The sequence below is a fragment of the Coptis chinensis genome, chromosome 3 (assembly GCF_015680905.1).
Source record: "Coptis chinensis isolate HL-2020 chromosome 3, ASM1568090v1, whole genome shotgun sequence".
Lineage (NCBI taxonomy): Eukaryota > Viridiplantae > Streptophyta > Magnoliopsida > Ranunculales > Ranunculaceae > Coptis > Coptis chinensis.
The window spans coordinates 2,086,146-2,104,626 of NC_141458.1; the positions used below are offsets into that span (position 1 = coordinate 2,086,146).

General features: G+C 34.2%; 3 protein-coding genes across 3 annotated transcripts; 1 reads left to right on the forward strand and 2 right to left on the reverse strand.

Annotated features, from left to right (window-relative positions):
* Positions 1-2,007: 2,007 nt before the first annotated feature.
* On the reverse strand, positions 2,008-3,866 carry DER1 (DERLIN-1). The gene is made up of 6 exons (XM_086599899.1): positions 3,747-3,866; positions 3,507-3,642; positions 3,356-3,429; positions 3,143-3,236; positions 2,783-2,911; positions 2,008-2,624 (listed from the first exon to the last, which is right to left on the reverse strand). The coding sequence occupies exons 1-6, from the start codon at positions 3,761-3,763 to the stop codon at positions 2,349-2,351; spliced, it is 726 nt and encodes a 241-aa protein (XP_086456025.1). The 5' UTR covers positions 3,764-3,866; the 3' UTR covers positions 2,008-2,348.
* An 859-nt stretch (positions 3,867-4,725) lies between these two features.
* Positions 4,726-5,855, forward strand: LOC147507188 (acid phosphatase 1-like). The gene is made up of 3 exons (XM_086599904.1): positions 4,726-5,158; positions 5,229-5,438; positions 5,523-5,855. The coding sequence occupies exons 1-3, from the start codon at positions 4,779-4,781 to the stop codon at positions 5,698-5,700; spliced, it is 768 nt and encodes a 255-aa protein (XP_086456030.1). The 5' UTR covers positions 4,726-4,778; the 3' UTR covers positions 5,701-5,855.
* A 4,973-nt stretch (positions 5,856-10,828) lies between these two features.
* On the reverse strand, positions 10,829-13,243 carry LOC147507189 (uncharacterized). Its single transcript, XM_086599905.1, has one exon. The coding sequence runs from the start codon at positions 12,893-12,895 to the stop codon at positions 10,958-10,960; it is 1,938 nt and encodes a 645-aa protein (XP_086456031.1). The 5' UTR covers positions 12,896-13,243; the 3' UTR covers positions 10,829-10,957.
* Between the last annotated feature and the right edge of the window lie 5,238 nt (positions 13,244-18,481).

Below are 18,481 nucleotides of genomic sequence, written 5' to 3' on the forward strand. Positions count from 1 at the left end.
AGAAGAGAGAGAGAGTTGGGTTTGGTTGAGAAGGAAGGAAGGAGAGGGAGAGTGAAGAAGAAATTGCTCGAGAATGAGGACAGACAGAAACCAACCAAAATACTTTTTAGACCCTGTCGGCCCAGAACGTCGCTCCGCTCACTTGATTACTAGTATACTGCATGGCAGTGGGGAGTGAGCGGAGCTGCGGCGGAGAGAGAGAGTTGGGTGATGCGGGGGGAGAGAGAGATGGGTGAAGGAGAAAAGTATTTGGGCGAAAAAAAAAATAAGAGAGAAGATGGTTTTTGTCTCGCATAGCCCCCTTCTGCCAAAATCGTTTGCTCTGCTCACTCGAATATACGGATCAAGACAGCAGTAGGGAACACAGTACAATTCGTGCACATATCTATAATATTTTTACACATGACAAACCCATATTTCTAAGATTCCTTGGCTCCTCTTTAAATCTTACTTCAAAGTTACACCAGAAGCCTCCTTGAGACATGAGGTTGGCCACATCTCAGCTCTCCTTCCGGTCCTGCGAATAGTTTTTACGACCAGTTTGTGGGCGACGTAGCCCAAGACAGTGATTTTGCTGAGCGTCTGGTCTATTTCTACACATCTAACACCTGTAACCATGAGCATGCAAATATATTTTCAGAAGGTATTCCTATCAGAGAGTATTGTAAGAAACGAGGCCATTGTTAATTGAAGACAATCAACATGATCTTACTTAGGCTGTACTTAATTACTTGTTGAAGCTAAAAACATAATTGATATTCATTCAACAGAGACCATTTGCGCTGCATTGTACTCACTTGATGTGTAATAATATATTGCCACTCATAATAACTACTTGCCTTTTATCTTGGTTAAGGACCTGCGAACAGCTTTCTCACAAGCCTTGCAATGCAACCGAACTTTGAGCTCAATCATCTGAAAACAGACAATGCAAAATGTATGGAAATGATTTATATATATGTGAGAACCAAAATTGAGTATTGAGTAGATACCTCCATGAAGCCCTGAACCAGAGAAATGCATGTGTAAGGTGAATGGTTGTATGATGGGGTTTATCTAGTTGAAATGAATAGTAAGAATAAAGCAAACTTGGAATCTGAAATTATGTGCAATCTCATGATGGCTCATGATAATGTATCAGTGGCATGCGTGTGAGTTAAGGTGTGACCACCCTTAAAAGTGTACATCAAAGTTGTGAGAACGTGCTCCTTCGAGGTTTAAAAATAATGTTCAGCAGCCTCCAAAACAATTTTTTCATGGAAGAGCTCCAAAACATTGACAAGGTCCGGATGAAAGTTGGGTACTTGGGTGCCCAAAAAATCTAGACATGCATCTTTTCCACTGCATTAGAGATGACAATCACTCGTTTCCTTGGGAGATTACTACTCTTATTTATGATTCTTTTGCAAAGATGGCTTCTGACCAGGCTGCTAATCCAGAATGGAAGTCATCGATTGGCTCCCATGTGTCTTATGGTGGTTAGGCTCAAAAGATGTATCGTTCAGGGGATGTACCTTTTGGAGAGACCTCTTTGAAAAAGTGTAGTGACTCTTTAAAGTGACGCCATTCCCTCACATGCATTTGCACATCGAGGTTGAGGTAAGAGAGAATCAGAGGAGCATTTACTACACTTAACATCGTCTTTCTTGTATCAATTTAATGAGATTTCTACGTTATGGAGAGTTCATCAAGACATGTCAACTTGGAGTACCCCTTTCATTGTTTATCCTGGGAGGCGAACGCCACCCGTGTTGACCCACTTGAAACAACTTCTCAGCTTGACTCCTTATAGAAGAAGATCGTTTTACCAATGTCTGGATTTAACTTATTTTCACAGTCCCACTTAAACTGATCATGCATTAGAAACTAGTAGGTTTTGTTCCTTAACTTTATTATTATAAAGGATCTGTGTCTCATACCATGACATGATTAAACCCACTAAAGGAAGTTATATTATAATAAAGATAGGAAATGGTAAAAAAAAAAAAAAAAAACAACAACAACGAAGATCAGTAATAGTTTCTGTATGTATTTCTCCTCAATATATTCAAAAAGGCAAAGATCGATAATAGTCAAGCAATAATTACCAATCATTTTCTCTTTTTCATTCAAGTTTGCCTTCCACTGAACCAATCCAAAAGGAAAATGAACGAAAAGAGAACTTCCTTCTGGTAGTTTGAATCTTTGAGAAAGGTTTAATTCCCTAGTGCCGTTAGAACATCTATCAAACAGTTCGTAGGATACTTCTAGGAACAGGTGCTTCAGTTGCATGTCGGTAGTCAATTGAAATCTGAAAAGAAACTTGAGATGGTGCATGGCCATTCACATCTATGAATGAGAAGGCAGTTCTATCCACTGAGTCGATAGCTTCTTCCTCTGAAAGCTGTACCTGCATTCCTATCAGGCTGGACAGCTTGGCCAGTTGGATGATATGCAATCCCCCATCGCCGGACAAGTTTATGCACCCAGTTAGGAGTCTTCAATACATTCTTTCCACCGGCCAGTGGATGCAAGACTGTCAGAAAGTAATGCAGATGTCCAGCTAGGATGCCCAACAGGTCTGGCATGGGTGATGAGCCAAAAATAACATCCAAAGCAAGCATTGCCCATGGGAGATAAAATGCCTGCAAGCAAATATTCGTAAATGCATTTAGCAGAATGTCACATGTCATATGGTTAATACCAAACATGTCTGCACAAGAGACGCATTATTATTTGATAGCTTGTGCATTTCAGAAAAGAAAAGAAGAAACTTAAAAAAACAGGAATAGCAGAAGAGTACCCTTAGTGCCACAAGGCCATATATATTAACTTTGGCATTCGGGAATTCCCTACTCCAGACATAAACAAGCATGAAGACGAGGGAGACGCCTAAAAAGGGAGACCGGAACCAAGGGATGGCTGAAAATATCTGAGACAAAAAATCATAAGATGGTCATGCAACAGCTAAAGAGCATCCCACATTGATCTAGATATGAAAATTGGAAGAAAACAAAAAAGAGACACAAATTGAAATGCATAATATCCATATCACCATATTAAATATCTTCCCTTATATCACAATTCCAAAATATCTCCACACGTATGACAGACAAAGATATATAGATACTAAACAAGAAGGTAGCAGATTTGCCTAACGCACCAGCATCGAAAAAGCTCCAAAAAACATCATCCATAGGAAATCTGCCGGTCGTCTATCGAAAGGTCCTCTTTCAACCTGAACCCCATACCTTGCTCTGTAACATCAAAGACATTAACACAAAAGTTTCCCTATTAGCTCCCTTGTTTTCCTAGAATTCTTACATCATAAAAATTCAACTGTGAGGATGAATTGGACAGTAGATTTTCTACTTACATCATTAAGAGACGAATAGCGAAATTCACAGAAAATGGGCCAAGGAAAAAAAAGTTTGTAAACAGCCTCCACAACTGAAATAATACAACAAGTAGAGATGAATAACTCTTGTATATGTACTAGACTGATAGACATAATAAAAAGGTCATACCTGAAAGCGTGAAAAGACCAGTTCATGTATTAACGCAATATGAAAAGGATTATATATTCCCAATTGATATGCTGCAGTGGCCAAAAAACAGACCGTCCCATATGCCTTGCTGATCGGAGGAAGTGAATTGTAGAATCTGTAACAACAACAAAAACAAAAACAGCGATGGTTAAAATTGACATTACTATGCAAAAGAAAAAGGAAAAAAAATAGAAGATGAAATTGAGACATAGGAATTACTCTGATGGAGATGACATTATTGGAAGCTTCAACTTTCAAGAGTTTTCTACAGGCTTTAAATAGAAACACATATGCTTTTCTCTGATTGGTTCTGATGACGTGACGCACTTTTTATTAATCTTTAATGATCAGTTACTCCAGGTAGATACTAAATAATCGTGCTTCGTCTTTAATGGGCTTTTTCCCGGCCCAAAATTGGTAAATGTAGTTTTAAGTAGGGGTGGAACTTGGGTCGGGTTAGCCCAAGCCCGATAGATAAAAACCCAATTTTTGTTGGTTCTGGCCTCTTGGGCTAACATGTCAGATTTGTGGTCTGGGCTTGGTTTTGTAAAATCAAAATCCGACTTGGTTTTGGAATGGGTTCGGATTAGAATATCAAAAAATCGAAAAACCTGAGTCGGTGTGCATATGTAGGTATATTTTTCAATCATTCTATTTTTGTAAAAAAATACGGTTAAGAATCTCTATTTTAGATAAAATAATATAATCAACAAGGTTAGTTTCTCTTTCAAACAATTAAATCTTTTTTATTTCATTAGAAGATTTTAATTTGGGTCTGGTTAGCGCAAGCCCGATGGATTAAAACCCGATTTTTATTGGTCTTGGACTAACATGTCATATCTGTGGTCCGGGCTTGGTTTTGTAAAATCAAAATCCGACTTGGTTTTAGATTGGGCTCGAGTTAGAATATCAAAAAACAAAAAAACCCGAGCCGTGTGCATATGTGCGTATATCTTCCAATTATTCTATTTTTGTAAAAAATAAAGTTGATTTTATTAGAAGATTTTAATTTTAGTGTTTTTTATCTCATCATTCTAAAAAAAACCAGAGAAGTTTGACCAACCCGACCCAACCCGAATTGGTCGGGCTAAGACTTAGGCTGAAAATTTAAAGACCGATTAGAGCTTGGTCTCAGGCTCGGGTTGAAACATTTGAAACTCTGTTTGAACTCGGGTTATGCCTCAACCCGACCCTCAAAAGTTTTATTAGTGTTGAATTTGAGGGTGGACCAGAATTTAATAATAATCACCAATGAATTCCGGTCAAACTCTCCTGATTAATCTACTAATAATAATTTCCATCCTAATATCCGGCGTAATACCACAATCAATTCTCATCTCAGGTAATCGAAAAGTCGCAAAAGATGATGTGGTCTATTGTAACAGTTGGAAGTTTAGTGTTGAAGCTAATGACGCTGGGTCATGGAAACAAGTTCCAGAAAGGTGTCTTGAATTTGTGAAAAACTATGTTACTGGGGATCAGTATGTTTCTGATTCTGGTTTAGTTGCTTATGATTCGTTAGAGTTTGCAAAGACTGTTGAGATTCGTGGTGATGGAAAGGATGTTTGGATTTTTGATATTGATGAGACTTTGCTTTCCAACTTGCCATATTATGCTGAACATGGATTCGGGTATGTCATTATTATTAATGTAGTTGTCGTATCATGCTATATGAACTTGATGGTTTTGCTTTATATATAGGACGGAGATATTCAATGACATTGCATTCAATCAGTGGGTGGATTCGGCGGAGTGCCCTGCAATTCCAGCAAGTCTAAAGTTGTACAATGAGCTCCGACGCTTAGGATTTACTATAATTCTATTGACAGGACGAGATGAACACCAAAGGAGTTCCACTATCAAAAATCTTTTAATAGCAGGGTACAGTGGCTATCAGAGTCTTATATTACGGTATGGTCTCTATTCTTTCTTTCTTTTTCTGGTGTTTTTATGAGGATGAGTAATGTTTAATTAAAATTATAATGTGGGGCGTAGGGAGCCTTCGGATCACGGGAAAATAGCTGAGGTATATAAATCGGAGAAGAGAAAGGAGCTGGAAAATGAAGGCTATAGAATTCATGGAAACTCTGGAGATCAGTGGAGTGATTTGTTTGGTGCACCAACAGCTACTCGGTCTTTCAAACTTCCAAATCCTATGTACTACATTGCATGATAATAATTTCATTCTAGTATTGAATATTTGTTGATTCGATTGTTAAGCAAGAAATGGTATTTAACTTTGTAAATCAAATCAACTGTTTTTTTTTATGTTAAGAATGTCTGATTTGCGTTTCTTCAGTAAAGATGAACTCATTGTTGGAAACTAAAGGATTCTTGGGAGTTAGTATTTATTTAGGCTATTTATATGTGGGGTGAAGCAAGTTTGCAACCTCAACACTAGTCTAAGCTCAGTTGTCTTTAGATATATATTATAGCTATACCCTCTTGGCTCTATTTTTCAAGACTTCATAGAGTTTCCAATTTTTTATAAACTCTAACACTAATTACCAAAAAAAAAAAGGAATTCCAAATCATTAGATATATATTATAGTTATACCGTCACCAATCTATTTTTTGGAGCACTCACATATCCAGACTCTAGTTTTTTCTAAATTCTATTACTAATTACGAAAAAGCAAGATATAAATAAAAAAACAATTTTATCTAAAATTTCAGAGAGTCTCTAACTTTTCCTAAATAATATAACTAATTACGGAAAAAAATTGAGACATACAACTAAATTGCTAAAAACAGTAGTTTCAACAAAAAAACGGTTTTTCTAAAACTCTTACGCTACAAAAAATAGTTTCCACACTAATCTCAGATGAAGTTTAACATAACAAAGTTTCTTTCTAGAAAATGACAATGAATCTATGAAAGAACAAATAAATAAATGAATTGAGTTGCTTGAACATTTACCACACATGTGACTGAAAAAAAAGAAAAAAGTCAACGAATTATAAAATAAGTAACAGTATACACCCAAAACAAATAAAATTGTATTGTATGCACTATATATATGGGCCTAGAAAATAAAGTTGGATCAATTTAATGTGTCATCCACTGTGGGATTTAGACATTTAGTCGTAGTTAAGAATTTCAAAAATCACAATTCCGGCCACAATAATTACAACATATTCCAATTACATTTATGAATTTTATAATTTCCAATTTTAACGGAATAACGAGATTTAGTTTGACGTTGACTTAAATAAATTATATAACTATGGATTTAGTTAAAGTGGAAGTTGGGCTTAAATAAATTATATATCAAACCAAAACAAATTACTATACATATGGAAAATTAAATTATACAAAAAATAACATCACAAAATATATAATAGAAAATAAAAATAAATAATAAATAACGGCAAACCAATATTGACAAATATTTTAAAATATATATAATACTACATGAAACTACCGTCAAAGAACAATTAATTGAAAACAGAAAACTAGATGCAAATACATCGAACTAACCTCAAATAATATTTAACGGAAAATCGGAAATTGGATGCACATGCAAGCATTAAACTAATCTTAAAAAGTAATTAATGCACAGTCAAAATATTGATAGAACTGCATTAAACTACCCTCAAAAAATAATTAACGTTGGGTTATCGAAAAAATAATAATAATTAACATGAAATCAAAACTTGGATGCAAATACATCGAATTGACATCAAAAAATAATTGTGGGGAAATCGAAAATTGGATGCAAATGCATTGAATTAACCCTCAGAGATTAAATTAACGGGAAATCGGAAACTGAATGCAATTGTATTGAACTAACCTAAAAAAGTTAACTATAAATTAGAAACATGATGCAAATGCAAGCGTATAACTAATCTTAAAAAATAATTAACTGGAAATCGGAAACCATATGCAACTACAGTACTACACTAAACTAATCTAAAAAAATAAAAATAAAAATGCATATGCATTGAACTAACCTTAAGAAATAATTAACGGAAAATCGGAAATTGGATACAAATTCATTGAACTAACCTCAAACAATAATTAATGTTAAATCAGAAACTAGATGCAAATGCAACCTTATCGAATAATAAATGAGAAATCATAAACTGGATGCAAATGTATTGAACTGATCTCAAAGAATAATTAACGAAAAATTAGATGTTGGATGCAAACGCATTGAACTGATCTCAAAGAATAATTAACATAAAATTGGAAATTGGAATGCATTGAACTAATTGCAAAAAATAATTAACAAGAAATCAGAAACTGGATGCAATTGCATTGAAATAACTTCAAAAAATAAATAACATAAAATCAAAAATTGGATGCAAATGCATTGAACTAATCTCAAAATATAGTTGTGTTATATGTTGTGAGAATGTTTCGATAAGTATAGTTTTATATTTAAAATGGTGTTTTTATTATTTTTTTTCGTATGATTGAAAACGTCTTACTATTCAAGTAACTTCAAGTAGCTTATTAGATAATCTCACAAAACTTCAATCAAACATCCATTATTAAATAACAAAATGAAGTTGAAGGGTTTTATCAATGGTGAGTTTTTTTTTTTTAGAGGAGATGCGTCGCGGGGTTTTCATGTTATTAGAAATTTGGATGAGTGATCAATATAAAATTTGTATATAATAGTTTTGCATATATAGTTGCATATATTTTTCAGAATAATTAATATGAGAGGACTCGTTAAGTAGATAATCTTTGAAGATCTCACATAGTGAGTTAGATATAATTTAAAAGAATAACTAATGGAAAATCGAGAACTGGATAATCTTTGATAATCCCATATAGTAAATCAAGCATAATTTATTTTTATGTCATGTTTGCAAGAACACTACAAGTGGATTAGTAGAAAGTTAGTATTACACACTACATTGGATAATTAAAAGAAAGTTGAAATCTAGATTCAAATACATTAAACTGAGCTCAAAGAGTAATTAACGGAAAATCGTAAACTTTATGCAAATGCAATAAACTAAACTCAACAAGTAATTAATTAGAAATCAGAATCTAGATGCAACTGAATTAAACTAACGTCAATAGCTAACGGGAAATTAGAAATTGGATGCAAATCCTTGAAAAATATTTAACAGGAAATCGAAAAACGGTATGCAAATGCATCAAATAAACCTCAAATAATAATTAACGGGGAATCGAAAACTGGATACAAATGCATTAAACTAACCTAAAAAAATAATTAACATGGAATAAAAAACTGAATGCAACTGCATTGAACTAACCTCATAGAATAATTGGCAGGAAATTAGAAACTAGATGCAAATGCATTTAAATAACTTCAAATAATAGTTAACAGAAAATCAAAAACTGGGTGAAATTACATCGAAGTAACCTCAAAACATAAATAATTAGAAATCATAAACTAGATGCAGATGTATTGAACTAACCTCAAATAATTATTAATAACAAATTGGAACTGGATACAAATGCAATGAATTAATCTTAAAGACTAATTAACAAAACATCGAAGACTGGATGCAACTGCACTGAACTAACCTCAATAAATAATTAACGGGAAATTGAAAACTTGCTGCAAATGCATTGAACTAACCTAAAAGAACAATTAATGGGAAATCGAAAATTGGATATAACTGCATTGAACTAACCTCAAATAATAATTAACTAGAAAATCGTAAACTGGATGCAACTGTATTATACTAAAATCATATATTAACTAACATGCTAGGAAATCATAAATTGGAAGCAATATCCTTGAAGAATATTTAACGAAAAATCGGAAACTGGATGCTATGCATTGAAATAACCTAAAAAAATAGTTAATCTGAAATCGAAAACCGGATGTAATCGTGATCGAACTACCCTCAAAGCATAAATAACCGGAAATTGAAAATTATATATAAATGCATTAAACTAACCTCAAAAAATAATTAACGGGAAATCAGAAACTGGATGCAGATGTATTGAACTAACCTCAAAGAATAATTAACGGGAAATTAAAATCTGGATGCAAATTCAATGAACTAATCTCAATAAACAATTAACAAAACATTGAAAACTATATGCAACTGCACTGAATTAACCTTAATGAATGAATAACTAACGGGAAATCGTAAACTTGGTGCAACTACACTGAATTAACCTCAAAAAATAATTAACGGAAAATCAGAAACTTGATACAACTACATTTAATTAACCTCAAAGAATAATTAATGAGAAATCGGAAACTAGATGCAACTATATTGAACTAGCCTCAAAAAATAATTAACGTAAAATCAGAAACTTGATGCAAATGCATTGAACTAACCCCGAAACATAGTTTTACATTAAATCGGAAAGTATAGTTTTACATTTTAAGTAGTAGTTATTGTAATTCTTTTATTATGATTGAAAATGTTTTGCTATTCAAGTAGCTTCAATATCATCTTCGCCACATTGGACATTCTCACAAAACTTCAATCAAACTTCTATTATTAAATCTAACAACAAAATTATGTTGATTGGTTTTATCAAGGTTTGGTGCTTTCTTTTTATAGAGAGTGGTGATATAAATTTGAATGAGTGATTAATATAATTTTCATATCTCATAGCTATGCATAATCGCTAATATTTTTTAAAATAATTTAATATAACGACACCCGTTCGTAGGACGGGTTCAAAAGCTAGTGGGGTACTTACAGACTAACCCCAGCTTTTTCAAAAGAAAGCTTCCATACATCCTCACCATGCACCCACAACTGTTGTTTATTGAGATCAAGTTGTTTGTAAATATCTACACACATTTAACGAACAAAAAAAATATCTACACACTTGCAAGGCTAAGAGAGTTTTGGGACAGGCGAGGGATGGGATGGCAGTATGGCACTCCCATATTTCAAAGAAACGGATGTTTATCACAGTTTTTGTTGCATTGACAAACATCCCGAGATGGTTTCACTTCCTTTACAGGTGCTAACATCCATTTTAGATTTTGAGTTTGAAATTACTTTAAATAGAGAACTTTAGATGAATACACTTGGGCTTCTAAGCTAGGGAACCTTCACCTATTCAATTATGCAGAGAACACCACGGCAGCAATAAGGAGCTTTGCCCTGAATCTTATAGCCATTGCTATCACCTGATTAGCATCCGCAACTACATAGCATATTGTACACCAATTTGACTACCAGACTTACCCTGAAGATTGACATGCGATGAAGGAGAACAGAAACCACATTCACCTCCATTTTGACTACCAGACTTACCCTGAAGATTGACATGCGATGAAGGAGAACAGAGACCACATTCACCTATTCTGATCACTAACAGTATGACTACAAATAAGTATAGAATAATGCAACCAATATCCCAATACTATTATTACTTGAACAAAGAATCGTTTGTGAGCTCTAACGCATGCATAAATTAGTTTAAGAACAGCGTCATCAGTATGTACACAATAGAAATTTCAAAATCTTAGTCTATGGAGTTTTATCTTTCTTCAAACTGTACAAAAGGGAATGTATAGCTTCCTGTATCTTCGTGCCATGATCTGCCTGCCTGACCACTTGAGATGCCTGGTGTAAATTTTGCAATCCACGGCCTAAAGAGACTATAGAAGGGGCCACTGGAATTGACTCTGCAGCACACTCGATCCCATCTCCATACGTAAGAAGCCCGGCACAAGCAGAGAAACTACACCCAAACTTGATCCAAGACCGATATCCAATCGACTGAAAACGACGTTTCCTCATTATTTCATAAAAGGCAGTTCTCATTGCTGAAAAGCTAGTACGTTCAGCAGAAGCTAGAACACTGTGAGCCACAGCACGAATCTTTGTTGCAGAAGCTGCGGCTTTCACGGCCGAGGTGGACTTGGCTCCAGAAGTCAATATTCCAGGACCTAACACTTGTGATGGACCAAGTGCTTTGCCGAGGGAAATTGCCACTGCCTTTTGTGTTTGAACCAAAGCAAGTTTTAGTGAAGCAGGTATCTTGTAAGTGACCAGCTTCATGAAAGTTGATGCAGGAAGAGCTTTAGAAAGGGATGAAGCTCCTAAAACAGCTGTTGCACCTGCACCAACTGCTACGACTGGCTTGTTGGGTATTAACCTCTTTTTATCTGAATTTTCAGCGTCCGGTATTTCTCCTTCAACTTCATATTTTGTTACAAACTGTCCAATCAAATCCTCGACCTCAGGAGGCACACAAGTATTCCAATGTTTCCTGAGACCGCCTAGGCTACTGGCATCTACTATAGCTACTACCGATTTGAATTTCTTTGTCTGGCAGCGGATTGCTTGAGCAAAAACAGCTTGTGATTTATCCTCAGTAGGCATTTCAGAGAATCCCAGTTTAGAACAGGCATCATTTTCATTTTTGGCTATAGGACACCGCCCAGCATTGTTCAGTCCAATTCTCATACCCTCCACAGCAATTTGAAAGGTCTGAACCTCAGATAGGAGTTGGGTATCTACCTTTTCTCCGTTATCAACATTGTGGAGCATCTTTTGTGCATGAGCCAATGCCTTTCCAATATATGGAAGATTATCAAACACAATATGCAGATCGGTCAGCAAGGAGTAAACATTTTGAGCAAAAGACGGAACCTGGTAATTCTGTATCAGATGACAATCTCCCTTCCCTTCCTCTGAAGCAGCACCAGAAATACTTGGTTTCGGGTTCAACTGAGACAAAGCTGAAACTAATGACTTTGCGGTCTCTGGATGTATATCAGTGGAAGAGAGTAACCGCCTTGAACTTGAAGAAACACCCGAACCCACTGTCTGAGGAACCAAACTACTCGACTTCAGCCCTAAACCTTGAAAGTTGTTCTTTCCCTCACTATTTTCAGAAGCCCGCGGAGGCAGAGGGTCATCCGCACAACTTCTCACAAAAGGTGATTCAATCAACAAAAACGAAGAACCTACTTCCTTCGCCACCCTTTTCGCAGCCAAAAAATTTCCATAGAATCCAACCCCAAAAATCTCCTTCAAAACAACACCCCCAGCTAAACGCTCATACTTATCCTTATTACTCTTATCAACAAAACAACCTTTAAGTACTCCAAGATACGAAGTTGGTATCGCATTCCCCGCCTCATTATCACTCTTATTAATCTTTTCCTCACTCTTAATCTCACTCAGCGAAGAAGGCGCAACTTGCGCAACAACAACATCAGGCTTCACTTCCTTAATAAGAAACTCAGCATCAATAGCTGATTGCTTAGACAAATTCTGTGCAGCTAGTATATAAACAACAGCCTCATTTTCAGGTTCAACAATTGCAAAAACAAATCTTTTCGTATTATCAGGTATCGAAAGACGATTAACTAACTGTTCAGATAGTTTTACATCGTCGAGCTTTCGCGGTGTAAATGGCCAGTGATTTTGAACAAATGAGATCAATGCCAAACCCATAACAAAAAACCAAATTAATAAACCATAATAACAACACCATTAGTTTTCACACACACACTCTCTCTCTCTCTCTCCTAGTGTTTATGATGTAAAGTTTATTCCTTTTAATCAAATTTCATGAAAACGAGATAAACCCTAAATTTGGAATGTAAAAGAATGAAACTCACCACACAAAACATGAAATTGAGAAGAAACCAAAGATTGTAATGTGGGAATATTAAATGGGGTGGTGAGATTGAGAAGTACACGGAACCCTCCTAATTATGATATTTGAGGAAGAGTCCAGAATCTTCTATACTTCTTTCTCTATCTTTTTTGGCGGTTTTTTCTCTTTTTTTCACGGTTAGTTGAGATAGGAAACGGGTTGTGTGGGTTTAGAATATGAAATGAAGCCCATGGGCTAGGATAGTAAAGCTGATGCTGAAGATTAGCTGCGAGCCCTTTTGCAACCATTCTGCTAATCACAAATAATCTATTATGAGTCTCAAAATTGATTTTGGATGTAAAAAATATTGTTTAGTAAAGTTTTTTCAAAACTATTATTTTATTCTCAAAATGAGATAATCTATTAAAAAAAAATGAGAAACAAAAATTTGATTTGTAGGTTGTTTGGTATTATTTCTACCATAAGGAATTATCTCAAAATTATTTATGTTAGAATTAGTTTTAAAAAGATAATTATTTCTACTTATAATGATTGTATCAATCTTTATATTATCCACATTAATTATTTTAAGTGAATAGGTTTTTGGTGTTATGTATGTTCAAAACAACACTTCTTGTAGATTTAGATGTATGGAAAAGATTATCATAAAAAAAAGATTTATGAAAAATTAAAAGATTTCATAATATTTCAAACAATCGACACAGTAAATTGTAGATGGGTGGCTAGCTAGTGCTCGGATTTTGAATGGTTAACTATGCCTTAGAACAACACACTTTGGATTGTTTTTCACAATTTAATTCGGATAAGTAACTGACAATAATTTTAGAAGTCATTTGCCTAAACACAAAAGTGATAGATATTTTTTTTTTTCTAAAAAAATAAAAATATAACAACAACCAGCCAATCCATTCTTTGAACATTCATAAACCAAAACACTTTATTAAGGTTACATAATACTACCATCTCCACAGAGATGGACATATTTTGTTGTGCACGTATGAAATGCATCAATGATCCAGACAGTACGTGGCTCGGGGTTTTAAGAACCACATTAATGTAATATAGATCATTATAACTTCACATTTCATTATTTTCAATGAGTGATGATTATGTTGAACTTACATTAACAGAAAAAACAAGTATAAGTAGTGAGATTTTAGAGGAAGCTAGGCTTTTGATATGGATGAATGGTGTTTCACTATCATATAGCCTAGAAAATGGAGGGAAATGATAGGCACCAAGGAAATGGAGGGAATAATGGACGGGACGAGTTTGCTCGTGTAAAAAAAAAAAATTGAAATTAAAATTGGGACGAGACAAGTATTCCCGTCCGAAATAGAAACCAAAAATTTGAAAAAAATGTGTTGGTACATAATATGATTTTAACAATTTTTACTAACACAAAAAGCTGATGTGTCACAATTTTTTTAGCAGTGTGTTGAAATGTGCACTGTTACATGGAGAATCTTGACAAAACCAATCTTGCACTGTTACAAAAATGTAATTTCTTCAAGGTATGTGAATCTTTTTATATATATATATATATATATATATATTATATCAATGGCTTAGTGTGCGCATTCTTTAATTAGTTTTATGAATTTCAAGAACCTTGGGTGTTTGGATCCTATTTATTTATTGCGAAAAAGTATTTATTAGTGAAAAAACATTTTTGAAAAAATAAATGCGTTTGGTATCTATTTTTTTTAAAAAAAAAAGTTTTTCATACAAAAAACAATTTTTGGTCCCAAAAACTAGTTTTATGATAATTAGGTAAAACTTATTTTTCAAGTTAAAAAAATGTTTTTCTTTGAGGGAAACACTTTAGGCGCTCAAGGCAAATGAACTGTCCAGATGTTTTAAACTTTAGTACTTTATGCCGCTATATGCTGAAATATGTCGAAAAAGATAGTGTGAAATATGGTTCGATAAAATAGCTTTTAAGAAAAATCACAACCAAACATATTTATTCAAAAAATGCTTTTAGAATAAATATTTTTTCATAAAAATGCTTTTTAAGAAAAAATGATTTTTTGAAAAAATAAGAACCAAACACCCACTAAGTTTTTTCTTTTCGTTTTTACCATTTAGTTTTGTATTATAGATGGTAACTGTGCAAAATGTGTAATGAAATGTGCAGTCTTTAATCAATTTAATAGTAAGTGTATGTTTGTTATTCGTATTACCTTGTTTTACATTAATGATTATGTTGTTTTGTTTTTCTATTCATAAAATAGGACAAAGACGAGAATTATCAGAAAATGATTGCATTGCAACTGGCAATGAAGTTAAGAGTGTTACTCAAAAGCTAAATGACTTGCGATAAATTTTTGTTATTTTGTATTAACACAGAGTATCTTATATTAATACTAAATTTGTTGTGGTGTAGGAGCGTGTGAAGACATCGCCAAAACTAACTCACAGTTCGTATTACCTTGTTTTACATTAATGATTATGTTGTTTTGTTTTTCTATTCATAAAATAGGACAAAGACGAGAATTATCAGAAAATGATTGCAACGCTGGGCAATGAAGTTAAGAGTGTTACTCAAAAGCTAAATGACTTGCAGATAAATTTTTTGTTATTTTGTATTAACACAGAGTATCTTATATTAATACTAAATTTGTTGTGGTGTAGGAGCGTGTGAAGACATCGCCAAAACTAACTCACAGTTCGTATTACCTTGTTTTACATTAATGATTATGTTGTTTTGTTTTTCTATTCAGAAAATAGGACAAAGACGAGAATTCTCAGAAAATGATTGCAACGATGGGTAATGAAGTTAAGAGTGTTACTCAAAAGCTAAATGACTTGTAGGTAAATTTGTTGTTATTTTGTATTAACACAGAGTATCTTATATTAATATTGAATTTGTTGTGGTGTAGGAGCGTGTGAAGACATCGCCAAAACTAACTCACAGTAACCTGTTGGATACGCACTCCTTCGTAGCTGGAAAAGTAGCGATATTGTCTCATGGGACTTTTGAGAAGTCCTTAAAGAACTTGCTTGACGATGGACAAGATGGGGTCTTCTGGATGCGATCTCCTAATGGCAAAGTAGTCATCTGCCCGCCTCCTTTGCTGAAAAGCATATTTGATGTCCTGGTTGATATTGCCATTTTCTGCAATGAGAAAGGCATTGTCCATAATGGACTAGCGACTCCTAGTTCTGTTGTCGTAGCAGGCAATGTAATTAAAATTCACCATCTTGACTTTCATGCACGTGGAGGTGAGCGATTATGTAGTCTCAAAACATACCTTTCTTTTTGTTGGCTAGGAATCTTTGACGGTCATTGGTTCATTTTTTTTTCCTGTACTACATGTGTATCAGTATATGACATACTTTGACGTACTTAAGTTGTTTATCGTGTCCGTTTCATGCGGCATTGTGTTGGAGTCATATAAAGCCCATGTGTTGGACGTACTTAAGTAACTAACAATAATTTTAGAAGCCATTTGCCTAAACACAAAAGTGATAGATATTTTTTTTTCTAAAAAAATAACCGGCCAATCCATTCTTTGAACATTCATAAACCAAAACACTTTATTAAGGTAACATAACACTACCATCTCCACAGAGATGATAGTATTTTGTTTTGCATGTATAAAATGCATCAATGATCCAGACAGTGGCTCAAGGTTTTAAGAACCACATTAATGTAATAATGAGGATAGATCATTATAACATGTACTTCACATTTTATCATTTTCAATGAGCGACTACTATGTTGAACTTACATTAACAGAAAAACAAGTATAAGTAGTGAGATTCTAGAGGAAGCTAGGTTTTTTATTATTTCTTTCTTTGGAGTTGAAGTGCTTATTGTGTTGCCAAGAATGAGATATATAAAGAAGTAGCTAATTGGCTATATATATATATATATATATATATATATATATATATATATATATATATATATATATATATATATATATAGTAATAGAAGCATCTTGATAATGAAAAGAAGTTTGAATAGTACTATGGACTAACTTGAATTTTATATGTGGCCGGGCACATTTTCTATGAGGACTTATGGGATGAATAGGAAATCGACACTTGTCCATCAAAACTAGTTTGCAAATTCTTACCCTACCTCCCTCGCCCAACAAAATGATGAGGAAAATGAAAATATAAAACAAATTCTAATTACAAATCTAGAATATCTAATTACTTATTGTTATGATTACAAAAGGTAAACAAGTGAATTGAAGGACATACATCTACTCGGCTACTCCTCCATCTCTCACTGTTATGACCTGATTTCTCTAGTGTTTTGCTCTAGTCTAATTTGTGATCGCCCCCCTCCTTCTAAGGTTGTTCTCACTTATTTATATCAGGTCACTCTGTGGTCTATGCTCAGCCCTTGATTTGTTTTCTCATCCATCCATCTTGTTGTACCCACATGTCACTTTGCTCACCAATCAAGCAACCGCCCTTTAACCTTTTATTATGTACACCCATGGGTCAGTCCACTCCTATATCATAGACGTGTCACATACATATCACTGCCACTCTCAATTGTTTCGTGCAAAACTCTATACCCTCTGCGTACTCCTGGTCAACAGACTTTTCTTGACCATAACACACTTTGCCTACTCTAGGTCAAGTATGTGGACTTCCTTTGGTGCCAAGTTACTTCACCCCCATACCATTGACCTTTAGGATCAATAGGCTAGAAATGTGCTATAACACTAACTATAAATCTATTAAAAGTGTCATGCAACATCACTTCTTAACATTCTTTATTAAATCATCTTCACCATAAATCTATTACTTCTTCCTTTCCATGGTATACACTTTGTGAATTGCACTGATAATTAACTTATTCACAAGAACTATATTTTTTTGGGTGAACTAGTGTTACCCCCCTACTAGATGAGTCAATTAGGATTTCCCCCCTACTAGATGGAAAATTAGGGTCTCCCCCCTAAACACACGGTCAACTTGGTTTGACCGTTAATTTTCAAGTCAAACAACTGAAAATGACATAAATGCCCCTACCTAATTAAAATTGAATATTTTCTTTTTGTTAACAATGATGGCATTTGTGTAATATTTAATTATTTGACTTAAAAGTTAACGGTCAAACCAAGTTGACCATGTGTTTAGGAGGGGGGGAGGTGGGGAAATCCTAATTGGCTCATCTAGTGGGGGGTAATACTAGTTAACCCCTTTTTTTTTTTGATTGGCAAGCGAGGTTTTTGAGAGGTCCCCTACGACTTTTCATTAAGATAGAACAAGTTGGTTACATTCTGACATACATTTTGCCATTGGCATCATCATAGACTATTTTCCTAATATCCTCCGATAAAAAACTAGGAACTAAGGGGTTGTTTGTTTTTTTTGAATTCAGCATTCAGAGCCTCTTAAACTTAAGTTTTAAGCATTCAGAGGCTCAAAACTTGTTTGTTTTTTTTAAG